Source organism: Triticum aestivum, chromosome 6D (assembly GCF_018294505.1).
Source record: "Triticum aestivum cultivar Chinese Spring chromosome 6D, IWGSC CS RefSeq v2.1, whole genome shotgun sequence".
Taxonomy (NCBI): Eukaryota; Viridiplantae; Streptophyta; class Magnoliopsida; order Poales; family Poaceae; genus Triticum; species Triticum aestivum.
The window spans coordinates 224433402-224446704 of record NC_057811.1 but is presented as its reverse complement, the minus strand read 5'-3'; the positions used below and the strand labels follow the sequence as shown (position 1 = coordinate 224446704).

The following is a 13303-nucleotide window of genomic DNA, read 5'->3' as shown; positions in this document are numbered from 1 at the left end:
AATGCAAATTCATTTTCACTGACTCCATGCATGGAAATGGATTAATACAAGCTAGACATTCATTAGTTCATAAAGAGTATGCTGTTGCATAGTGTAGAGAAAGAAAATATGTGAATCTCTGAGGCAGAATGTATGCTGGATCTAGGGTGTAAACTACACACGCGGGGTAGCAAATCCAGATTATTGCAAAATGCAATAAGATTGTGAGTCGATCGACTAGTCTAGTCTAGACTAGTCAAGAGAGTAGTATACGAGTCGTAACTTCACTGTTGACTAGGCTGAAAAACTTGACTAATTTGTGCAGTCGAGCAGTAGTGAGACTAATTGCTGAGTACTCCAGACTACTCGTTTATTTTGAATCAAGAGACTAGAAATTGGGAGGGAAAAGTGAGCTGCTCAGCCCACGCAACTGGAGATTTGGAAAGATGCGCGACGCGAAAAGCTTTGACACAGGAAAGAAGCAAAAAGGGAGAGAGATGAAGAACAGAGGAGCGGGAGAAAGAAGCAAATGTAGAGATATGGGGAGAGATAGAGAGCAGGGAACCTTGCTGCAGCACTTCCTTCCGCCACCACGGTTCTGCCGGTCTCCACTTCCAACTATCTCATCAACACTCCGCTTCTTCAGCTCGGCAGAGCGGGAGAAAGAAGCAAATGTAGAGATAGGGAGAGAATGAGAGCAGGGAACCTTGCTGCAGCACCTCCTTCCGCCACAGCGGTTCTACCTGTCTCCACTCCCAACTGTCTCATCAACACTCTGCCTTCTTCTGCTCTGCAGGGTGGCATCCCTCTTGAGCATCTTTTTGGTTGTTCTCCTGACTACTCGGTGCTTTGTTTGCTTGGTTGTGTTTGTTTCATTCTTCTTGGCCCCCATGAATGCACCAACCCGACGGCTCCATTTAGTGTCTTCTTTGTCTTTTGCCCTTGTCCACCCATCCCATTGTGTCTGCACATACTCCTATGTGGACCCCTCGCCGCAGTCCCCACCTCGTTCATCCCCTGAGACTACTCATGTTGTGGACCCCTCGCAGCAATCCTCACCTCATTCGTCACCTGAGACTCCACTGATGGTTCCTTGTATTTGACTCTACTTTCCCTTCTAATACGCTTGTCGTCCGCTTACCGAGAATTCCTCCGTTGTGCCTACTCCAAACGTGCCGCCTTCTCCTGAGGCGCCATCTTCGACTGATGAGCCATCTTCATCGACTACTACGTCCCCTTCTGTTGGCGATGCACAGCCTCCTCCTGAGCCTACTTATGGCTTTTGTGCTCATCCACTTCTGGTTGTTGACCGCTATAGCTTTGTTAGCGTTGCTCTTCTCGAGACGACTTCTTATCGTGATGCTATATTATTCATCCCAAATGGCAGCATGCCATGGCATAGGAGCTCGCTGCCCTTGATCGCATTGGCACGTCAATCTTGTTTATTTCCTCCCTGTGTTCGTCCCATCACTTGTAATGGGTTTACAAGGTTCGTCTTGTGGCCCATCAGCCCATGGCTTTAAGGGACACGATCATGACTACAATGGGAATTTGCACATGTGGCCCACATGACCATTGTCTGCACCCCTACTCAGTGTGGCATCTGTTCGCCATTGATTTGTATCTCAACCTGATGTCACTTATTAATGTTGAGCTGCGTGAGGCATTTTGTTCCTCGCGGTATGGTATTATGTCTTCCCCGCTCTCTATATGGCCTTAAGCAAGCCCCTTGTGCCTGGTTTTAGCGCCCCACCTCAATTTTCACTACTGTTGTTTTACGGCAAGTGATCATGATCATGCACTATTTGTCCACCACTATGTCAATGACATGATCATCATGGGTGATGACTCTGAGTAGATTGCCTTTGTTGGAGTTGTGTTGAATATTGTGTACAAGGTAGGTTACAATTGGACTTGTAGTTGTATTGTGTTTATATAGGATATGGAGTCGTGTCCTAATAGGACACTTGTATCCTAGGCCTCTCATATATAGCGGGGGTAGACACACGATGTAACCTATGCCAACATAATAGCACAGGCGTGCAAGGGGGAGCCGGCGCCCGGGTGGCCGGTGTGCGGTATTGTGACGGTGTCACGGGGAGGAGCACCCGTAGTCAGGCCCCGGGGATGTAGCCATATCAGTGAACCTCGTTAACAAATGTCGGTGTCGTGCTCGTGTGTGCTTGGTCCTCGGATGATCGACGGTATGCCTCGGATTTATTCTAACAAGTGGTCTCATGAGCTAGATTATTCGGAGATCGTGGATTGTTGATTTAGAGGAAGGATCAAATCTGAGATGCAGCAGGCCATCGTCGTGGTTCTCAGCGTGATCGGAAAAAGGCAATCAGAAGAGTTACGATCTCGGCGAGTTGCGGCGATCAACAACATGCGAGTATACGTGTGGCCGTGGCTGCGGGGCGTGGCAATGGAACGCATGCGCACGCGGGATGTGCGGTGATCGATCAGATGGATCGCGGTCGATCGGGCGAGCATCAGGGGGCGCAAGTACGTGCTCGTGGGATCGTCTGGCAGTTGGGAGGCTGTCCTTGTGCAGGCCAAGGCCCACGTGTGGGCGCTGTGGACCAGATGGGCCAGCTGGATGGAGCGTACAAAGCCAGGCAACAAGACCCAGGCAGGGCTGGCGTTGCTGCAGGTGCGTGCAGTCGGATTGAGATTTGTTTTGGACAAAAAGAGGACCGAGTCCTCGTTATGAGAGCACAAGGCAGCAGATCGATTCAGCGGAAGAAAAGATCCATCGTTCTATTCCATCGGGTAGCAGGAGGTTTTGGCAAAGCAATTACTAGCATTGGAATTTGTGCCTGGGAGCTAATGCACGTGAGTAGAAGAAGGATTTTTGGTACGAATTTGCTACTGGTGCATCTTGTGTACTTGAGCACGTGTTGGAAGCTCGGTTATTTTTTCACAAGGTCAACTATACGAAGAATCATGACGCCCACGGGCATCAGGTTTGAGGTGAAGAAGTTTACGGAACTGGAAGCCTTGGGTTATGGCAGACAAGATTGAAAGATTCGTTGGCACAACATGGATGCTTGAAGGTGTTGCAGAAAGTCATGACAGCTATGATGGTGTTATCATGTGATGGATGGAAATTCGTGGAATGATCTGGGAGCCTGGGTCGGACTAGATAGTCTGAAGGATTGACGCAAGTCGGTTGGTACAGAAGACGGTGGTGGGATCAGCGATGACGACATAGGAGCGTGATGCTGATGGTGACCGACTTCTGGGGTGTGGAAACACGTGGCGCATGCCCGAGGGCTTGTGCAGCTTCGACAAGACTATGGCGCGGGGTTGATTCAAGGTGATGTATACACGGAGCTTGAAGTTGACGGGGCGCATGGGTGGACTGATTATCTATCATGGAATCATGTTGAAGGTGGAGCTGGAGTCTGGAGGACTTCACTTGGTGCTGATTGAGAAGCTACGGCGTAAGAGCTCAGAGAGTCGAAGCCTATTTAGCGGGGAAAAAGCGAGTGGCACGTAGTTCGAACTGGAGCCCAATGGTCTGATGAAAGCGTGAAACTCGTCATCGGTCGGTGATGATCGGTGGTACTCTGCAGTGGGGGTTGAGTGGTGTGGGTTTGTGACCCTTGAGACTCGATCGGGACAGCGGAGGCTCGACTCGACGCGGTAATAGCGGCGAGGCGTGCGGTACGCACGAGACATGGAGACGGGAAAGGGCTCTGGTGGTCATACATGTGGTGAGACAACTGCGAATTTGACTCGGGATGGCTACAAGCAACGGTGAAATTCCTTCATGTTTCAGACAGGCGGTCAAGAAAGGAGCGGTGATGTTGAGTTCGGGTAACTCTTATGTGTGACACCCAATATGTGAGTTGTTCACTTGCACGCAGGTCAATGATCAGTGTGTGATGGCATTGGACGGATACTCTGGAAGTTGGGAGCACAAATTGACTAACAAGGAACTTAATTTTGCTCGAGTATTGCCTGTGGTCAAGGAATAAAAAAGGGACTACAAGTTGCAGGTGGAGTCATATGGAGTCTTTGGAGTAGCAGCGGTACTCATGGGATAAGCTCAAGTCCAATGTACATGGAAGTTTGACGCATTGACGAATTCAAGGTGGTGGAGAATATTCGCCAAGGTGGAGTTTGTTGGAGTTGTGTCGAATATTGTGTACAAGGTAGGTTACAGTTGGACTTGTAATTGTATTGTGTTTATATAGGATATGGAGTCGTGTCCTAATAGGACACTTGTATCCTAGGCCTCTCATATATAGCGGGGGTAGACACACGATGTAACCTATGCCAACATAATAGCACAGGCGCGCAAGGGGGAGCCGGCGGCATGTGCCGGCGCCCGAGTGGTCGGTGTGCGGTATTGTGACGGTGTCACGGGGAGGAGCACCCGTAGTCAGGCCCCGGGGATGTAGTCATATCGGTGAACCTCGTTAACAAATCTCGGTGTCGTGCTCGTGTGATTACTTGGTCCTCGGATGATCGACGGTACGCCTCGGATTTTATTCTAACAGCCTTTGCGATTTGCTTTGATAGCTTAATACATTAAAATGATGTTTTAATACTTTCAACTAATATATGTGGATAATGAATGCTCATTTCAAGTTATATCTGATTTTCATGGAAAACTAATTCAAGGAGATCCAAACAAGAATTACAAGGGATATCAACACTTCAAGAACCACTCGATATCTAACTTCGAGAGAGTAAATTACGAAAATATAGATGTTCTGCTTGTGTTTACCAATCACTATATCAAGAATTTTGGAATAAAAAAAGTCAAACCCTACAACTGCAGTTTGTTGGTTTAATTTCACATTTCCCCAAGCATTTAACTTGTTATCAAACTTTTATTAATACCTTCATAGTTACACATACAAATGAGTACGCCTACAAAATACCCATATCATATTGCTAACTGTCAATATATATATTACCAGCCACCTAGGTGTACGTATTACCAGCCACTTGTCGTTGTTTAATAGCACTGTTAGGTTCTAGCATTCAATACCTGTTTAGCATCAAATTATTTAATCCAAGTAAATCCCATGGAAGGGATCACGTGGATTTTGGAAAGTAGTTCCAAATTGTTAGGGGTGAAAATACGAATAGTTTCAAGTCTTGATGGCTTCCCTCGTCTATTAGGTTATTTCATCTTTCGGAACCAAAGAAGACATGCACTGGGGTTCTAATTCTACACATATCCATCACGTCCCCACGTACATAACTTGGTGAGCAGTGGTTGTGGTGGCGGCGGGGACGAGAAGCGGCTGCGTCGTTTGATCAGCTATCTGCAGTGGCAACAATGGCGTCAACAACCATCCTTTCTTATATCATCGCATCCTTTCACGTTTCATCATCGAGGTATCAGTCCAGGTACAAATCCACTATTTATTAGTTTATTTGAGTTCTTGTGTTCTATGCATTCGGTATGATCAAAACTCAAAGAAAAATGATCTATAATAGTATCATCTGCTAATTCTTTGGCTATCTGCCCATCAAGATGGAGACGTGAGCCCAGCTAGCTGCTCCATCAAACACACAACAGCGTATGTCAGTCTAGCACATATGCAGGCAGCAGCGCACAAGAACCCAGCTTGAACTTATATGGGACACTCATGGTTCATGCCGGCGTCTAGGACGCACTCGCATGGCCGCTTGTGAGCCTATGGTTCAGAGGAATTGACTCTACAACATGCAAGGAGGCTGTGTTCTTCTCAGTATGGTGATCATGACAAACTGGAAGCAGTGTTCTTCTCAGTGTGGTGATTAGTTAATTAGTTCGAGATATTAGTCCTGGCCTCCTGGGTAGTGGTGATTAGAAACTAACTTGATCTATATGGTCCTGGGTAGTGTTGATTAGTAACTAGCTTGATCTGTATGGTCTTGGGTAGAGGTTAATCACCTGCACATGAGTTCAGATTTACAAGCCAAAAGGACTCCAAGGCAAAATAAAATTTAAGGAACATTAGGTTGCTGTTTGTAATTGGAATTAATTTTCAGAAATAATACAATAGCTGTCACTGTTGTAGCTAGAAGAGTCATGTAAAGTCTTGCTATCCCCTCAATATCCAATTGAAACAAGTATCATGCTGTAGCGCTGTTGTAAATTAAGCACCATTTACCATGTTATGCATGTTAAAAGAATTCGTGTCACCTGTTATTTAAAATTTACCAGACTCTAGTGTCTATCCATTGTCATTCTGGATTTGGTTCCCTCGTGTGATCTCTACTGCTTTCTCTTTTTTGTGCCACGCGATTGTTGAAGATATCATGAAAATACAGTGTTCTGGTCACCTATTTGCAGTAAAAGGTTCTTGCATCCGCTGAAACTTACTCCCTCCGTCTGGAAATACTTCTCATCAAAATGGATAAAAAGGGGTGTATCTAGAACTAAAATATGTCTAGATACATCCCTTTTTCTTCATTTTAATGACAAGTATTTCCGAACGGAGGGAGTATTATATAATACTTCCTCTGTCCGGAGGGAGTATGTGATGAACTTATTTCTTTTTGAAGAATTTCCGTGTTGGCAACATCTTCAGTATAGTCGTTGATTGCTTTTCTTTACTACTACCTCCATCCATGTTTAATGCCCCCCAGACCAAAACGCAGGTACCAAGACGTCTCAGCGCATAGTAACCCACAAGAGTCTAACCAACCATGGCATGTAAAATCCCTCTCCGTGTCCCATTAATTCTCTGTTTGCTCCTCCTCTTAATGCGCTGCGGCCGCTCGCTAAACAAAAAGCATGCGTTGGCTGCATGCAAATGACTATCCGCTCACCTTGCTGCATGCCGCCGTTGGCAATAACTACCGAGAGCACCGACCAATAGAAAAGAACGAGTGTTTTGCATGTGGCCTTTTAAATCAGGACGTGCCTAACCTGCTCACGGGACTAAAAAATCCGGACGGAAGTAGTATCAGTTAAAAGAAACGTCTTTCATACACTTATTTTTTTAAACAATTCATTACGTTGACGTGTGTATCACTACCTTTGTTCAGGTGCACGAGCTGGTCCAGCCCTTAAATAATTAATTGGCAAAATTATGAACTTGTCTTGCATTAGTTTGTGGCATGCTCTGTTGTGTTGGGAGTATTGTTGCTCTCAACATTGCTGTTCTCATGTCAAAGGACATGCGGTGCCCCCATGTATGGTTTTGGTAATTGATGACATTCTCTATGGACTAATGGGTGCATTGAGTTATATTTGAAGGATTTGTCCATAGGCATTTCTTGAAGTCCATGTGTTGGTTTTAAGAAGTTTATGTCTTGACCAAGGTGCTATTAAGAAATTATCCAAAGATTGGTCATGTGAGTGTTGAGCTTCATGCCTTGAAGAAAAAGATTGTGTGATCATTCATGTTTACCTTCAAGACATCATCAAAACGAAGAGAGTTGGAAAGATTCAAGGTTGATCAAGACTAAGTCAAGAGTGAATCAAGTTGATCAACTCACAAAGCGTAAAGGATGTACCGAGAGGGATCAAGTGATCCCATGATATGATAAGCATTGTCCATTGCACTTTGTGTACTAACCCATGGTCTATGTGAGAGTTCTATGTGGGGTTAGGTACGTGTCCATGGGCTTGCGTCAAGAGGAAGATATCATACAACCCATGAAAAGGATGACATCAAGTGATGATCGTCATCAAGATTGCCGTGTGCAAGTTCAGATGGAGCATCACGAAGAGATCAAGTGCTTGAAGCTTCCATCCATTGTGGTGTCAATGGACTTGTGAAGATGTGGAAGCTTCAAGCACTTGATCTCTTCGTGATGCTCCATCTGAACTTGCACACGGTGGCTCACCCATAGTGGAGTATGGGGGAGCATCATCTAGTCTCCATCGACCCAACGCAATCAAGAAAGGTGGTCCATCTTGAGGAGGACAAGATCGTCATCATCTAGCTCAAGTGGATCATGTGCAAGGCAAAGGTTTGCCCTTGATAGGTTTTCTATTTTACCGGTCTCATGGTGGTAGTTGGGAGACCGGGTTATAGGATCGTTCGCCGTACTATCAAGGGGGGCTCTCAAGTTGGTAGCTTGATCGTATTGTTAGTAGAGAGTTCAAACCATTGCATCCTTGCATCATGTTTCTTGGTTCATGTTTAGTTCTCTTTGTGAGTCTTAGAGCTTATGGTCATCTTGATGACAAGCTCGAGTTCATCGAAAAAGGAGTTCACATGCCTCTTCTTTTGCGTTTTCGGTGTTGTAGTTTTTACCGGTCTTATTCGAGGAAGGGTTCTCATCATTTTCTCTTGGGCCTTTTCTAATTTGCTTCTTATTGTTATTTCTATCAAGATTGTGTTAGCCCTTGTCGCTACATTTCCAACAAACTTGGTTTCGTCGAATTCGGAGTCCGTTTGCAGAAGTTGTGGTAGTTTTGGTGTTCTGAAAAGGCTGCAGCGGTACTACCGCGGACAGGAGCGGATGTAATTTTTTACTACCGCTCTTGGGAGCGGTACTACCGCGGCTACTTCCGTGGCTACTTCCGCTCCGGACCAAAAACTCGTCACAAGTCCAGCAGTGGTAGGCACGAATGTATTTTTTTAGTACCGCTCGCAAGCAGTAGTACCGCTACCTTTAGCGGTAGTACCGCTACCCCTAGCGGTAGTACCGTGAGAACGAGCGGTAGTACCGCTCTGTGCGGGCTGTGAGCATAACGGTTGAATTTTTCCCCACCTATAAAAGGGGGTCTTCTTCCCCATGAATTTTATCTCTTGAGCTCGTGTTCTTTCCCCATTGTTGACCTTCTTCGAGCTTGCTAACTCTCAATCCCTCCACGGATTCTTGCTAGTTTTTGAGGAAAAAGAGAGAGGAGATCTAGATCCACACTTCCACCAATCACTTTCTCCTCTATGTGAGGGGAACCCCTTGGATCTAGATCTTGGAGTTCTTGGTGTTCTCCTTCTTGTTCTTCCTCTCATTTTCCTCCCTACCATTAGTTGCTTCGGTGGGATTTGAGAGAGAAGGACTTGGGCACTCCGTGTGCCCTTGCCATTACATTTGATGCATCGGTTTGAGTTCTCCACGGTGATACGTGGAAGTTACAAGTTGAGAAGCTTATTACTCTTAGGTGCTTGGTGCCCTTGAGCTTGTTCCTCTTGAGTGCTTGGGCGTCCTAGACGGTTGGTAGTGTTCGGAGCTCAATCATTGTGGTGTAAAGCTTCGGGCAAGCGTCGGGGTCTCCAATTAGGTTGTGGAGATCGCCCCGAGCAATTTGACGGGTACCGGTGACCGCCCCAAGGGTTGCCAAAGTGTACGGGTTCGGTGAACGCCCCCAAGGGTTGCCATTTGTACGGGTTCGGTGACCGCCCTCAAGGGTCCCTTAGTGGAATCACGACATCTTGCATTGTGCGAGGGCGTGAGGAGATTACGGTGATCCTAGTGGCTTCTTGGGAAGCATTGTGCCTCCACACCGCTCCAAACGGAGATTAGCATCCGCAAGGGTGTGAACTTGGGATACATCGTCGTCTCCGCGTGCCTCGGTTATCTCTCACCCGAGCTCTTTACTTATGCACTTTACTTTGTGATAGCTATATTGTTTCTTGTCATATATCTTGCTATCACCTGGTAGTTTATCTTGCTTAGCTTAAGCTGTTGGTGCACATAGGTGAGCCTAGTTGTTGTAGGTTTTGTGCTTGACAAATTAACCGCTAGGTTTATTCCGCATTTGTTCAAGCCTAAACCGTAATTATTTTAAAACGCCTATTCACACCCCCCCCCCTCTAGGCGACATCCACGATCTTTCATCATGAAAGCAAGTTAGAATTGATATAACTTCGCATTATTGTTCTCTCTATCTTTCTTGTGCTGGTCTTGTTGCTTATGTACTTGTCAACTTCTTGTGCATGAATAATTTGTGGTAGTTGGCACAAAATCTTGATCCATGTAGATAACATTTGATAGTTAAACTTGGTTTACCAATGCAAATGGTACATAGGGTTTAACCGAATGGGAGATGTTAGCAGGAATCTCATAGTGGCAGGGATTCAACCCCCCAGAAACCGAATTGGTCGGGTGGCCAAGTGGGGATCACCCAATCCCTTAGTGGAACTAATCCCCTGCAACCGAACATTAGCCTAAGGGTGGGAGTACGTACTCCCAGGAGTACAAAAGAGGAGCTCTAGGACAGAACGAAATCATATACTCTGGGTACATGGCACAGTGAGATAAGGACTAGGACGGAGCGAAGCTGGGGTGCAAGGAAAAGCGACCTAGATTTCATAATTGTGATTTTAGCATGCCAGAGAAACACATCAACATGAACAACAAAAAATAGCTAAAAGGGGTTATGAGTATTGCAGCCATTACCACTTAATCCAACAATAAACATAACAACAAAAGTTGGCATCCATAGTAAATACATACCTGCACATTACCAATAAGAAGGGCAAATAAGACTAAACCCGATATCGAGACAAAAACAGCAAACAAATTCTCCCATGTGTAAGTGCTTGTTTTCAGATTTTGACCAAGAGAGCTGCGATAGGTAAACCAATACATAAATACAATATCGAATTCAACATTCCTTGATGGAGTACAAACTCTAAGTTGATAGCAAGAAAAATGTGATAAATAGTTAGGGGAGGGGCTAAACCTTAGACTTTGCAGACCCCACCAAAAGCAATAGAAAAATTTCTCAAAGAAACTCGTCGATTGTGAAACAGTTCGGAGAGCCGGTAGGTAAATTCCAAAGGTTGGGTCTATATCGTCGCTGCCATTTGTCAGACAGACATTTTGCAGGAAAATAGTGTCTCTAGCTGTATTACTCCCGCAATATAAAGATGCAAAGTTACAGTTTATCTTGCCACATTCTTTTCTCCAGCAGGTATCTTCTCGCTGAATGGAAAGAAGGTACCAAAGGGCTCCAAACACCTACAAGCAGTTACAGTATCAGCCCTTCTTAGTATCTTGAGTATGGCTATCAGCTAACCAAATATATGCAAATAATTGCAAGTCATCTAGAGATTAACCCTCTTGTGAAGAAATTAATCATCATAGTATACAGGCTGATTTAAAATCATTATGTTATTCGGTAAGATATTGCTTAGTGAACTAGTATTTGCTTGGGAGTGGAGGTACAACCCCACCACCTGGGTTCAAATCCTCACGGGCTAATAATTGGGTTTTTATTTATAGTTTTATACTACAGGGGCTTCTCCTACAGTTTTTTTTTAGGGAAAGGATAGCAAATTATATAATCTTAGGAGAATCAGAAATACAGTCCAGTTGCACACACAAGTGCTGCTAAGTCAGCTGGGAGAGGATTGTGCCACATAATCTCCATTCTGCAGTTCTCTTTCGAGAAAAAACAGTATTTGATTGGATAAGATGTTCAGCGCCTCAACGTTTCCAAATCACCATCAAACCAGATCAGATATTCCAGGTATATGATCCAAAAGTGTGAGCGATACGGGAAACAGGGTCCCCCAGGCTCGCTAAAGATGGGCCTAACACAGCACCACGAAGCTCAAGGAAAGGGAGGGAAACCTTGCTGTGGGCTCCCCAAGCACAAAGGCATCCGGCGTGCAAGAAGCCCAGGAAGGTGGTTGGGGTCCTTTCCGACCACCCGAACTCCCCCGAGTACCAGCTCTGCTCTTGTGGGCCCTTCAGGGGACCCACCAACTGGTGAAGTATCAATACAGGTCTGACTGGCTCTCTTCGGGTTTTGGTTCGAACCCAAGGGCCGACCGGCACATTAAATGTTACCTGCATACCTATTCTGTAGGGTATGACGATGACGATGAACAGTAAGCCAGTTCGCATCATTCTGAGGCGATACAGCCTGCCATGTATCAGAAAAGTGACAGGCGCAACCCACCTTTCTGACTACAAACCCAATTGGGGGCGGCACGTCTCTCCACCACTGATGGGTGGGGCCCTGCGAGCTGTGGGCGGATGGACGACTTGTTTTTGTCAAACACCACCTGTGCACGCCAATCTATTTTCTGACGGACCCGCATGGGCTGTGCAGACTACACTGTTCAGTTTGTTTGTGACATATTTTGTAGCAGGCCATTGTGGTGCCCCCTGTCTTTTTATAAGGGGGGGACCAAAGCCATGCAAAGGGTTCACATTTTGGAGAAGCATAGCTCTACAGTAGACTAGCGCTCAACACTTCAGAGGAAGAAAGAGAGGAAGAGTTCATCCTGTAATCATACATATCAACATCAACAGATCAAGAACACAAGCAGGACGTAGGGTGTTACACCTCGCGGTGGCCTGAACCTGGGTTAAAAAAAACATGTTCTTTGCTGAAGTGATTTGAAGTGCTTTAGCCCCTGGCCGAACAAAGAAAAGAGGGATCTCCCAGGTCTTCGATATCGACGAATTCCCCGTCGACATCTGCCGCGCCAACTAGGGGGCTAAGGCTTCAGGTCTCTTCAGATCATCTTCATCAACCATGTCCTCATCCGCGCAAAGACCGAAGCACTCTGGCGCAGCTGGCGAAGCCCCCTCAGACGGCGTTGCGCCATCCGGCAGCCAGCTCCCTTTGGGCACTCACTGGTCGGCACGTCGCTGGCAGAGTTCGAATACGGGACCCAAGCGTCCGCGCTACATAACGCGTGTGTCCTTCAGCACTTTCCCGTTCCGATGGAGGAGACTCCTAGGAGTTTTTGGCTCCAGAAAATTGTCGGGTTGGTGAGCATCGCCCGTCGCCAAGAGGCCCCGCGTTCAAACAAGACTTGTGTCCTCCCGCCCCGGCACCAACAAGGGTCTTCCATCGCTTTGCCCGCCAAGCCTCGCTTGACGAGACCAAGAACACCGCTCCAGGCCCCATCTCACGATCACTGCTTCCGTTCCTGTACGTGCCGAGGATCTTCGTGACACCCCCTACAGCAAGAGGAAGGCCGATGCCCCCCAAAAATGGACTAACGAGTGGTGCCCTGCGCACCTCTCCGATAGACATGCCCTCTTGGACTGGCGAGACACCAAGGCATTCGCCGGTAATCGACGCTGAGCACGCCGTGACATGAAACGCGGCACAGGGTTGTACGAACAAGCGCCATCTCCGCCACGTACACGGCGAGGATGATGCTCGCCATGGCCAAGACGACTTCTTTAGCTCCCACGGATCCAAGGTTGTGGCGTGCATCCATGGGGGCGCCTGCATGCCCACTTCACGTCAGACAACTCAAGCTGTTGGCACGGGCGGTTAACCCAGTACTCCCAAGCGTCGAAGCATCCCAACCTCGGGCAGCGAGGCCTCTCCATCTTCAAGCTCCTCAAGAAGTCAGATCCCTTCGAGTGGACCCCCGAGGCTGATCGGGTGCTCCAGAACCTCAAGCGGTATCTCACTTCTCAACAACAGCGGTTCCTCAGGTCT

At 46.7% G+C, this 13303-nt stretch overlaps 1 protein-coding gene across 4 annotated transcripts in view; it reads right to left on the bottom strand.

The window, feature by feature from the left end:
* LOC123144515 (cyclic nucleotide-gated ion channel 1) overlaps positions 1-13303 on the bottom strand; it is a 47766-nt gene that overhangs the window by 21177 nt on the left and 13286 nt on the right. For all 4 annotated transcript variants that reach the window (XM_044563699.1, XM_044563701.1, XM_044563702.1 and 1 more), the window contains exons 5-6: positions 10574-10851; positions 10345-10456 (exon numbers count right to left, since the gene is read on the bottom strand). In XM_044563699.1, the coding sequence (XP_044419634.1) occupies positions 10345-10456; positions 10574-10851 (390 nt within the window). The remainder of the gene's footprint in view (positions 1-10344; positions 10457-10573; positions 10852-13303) is intronic.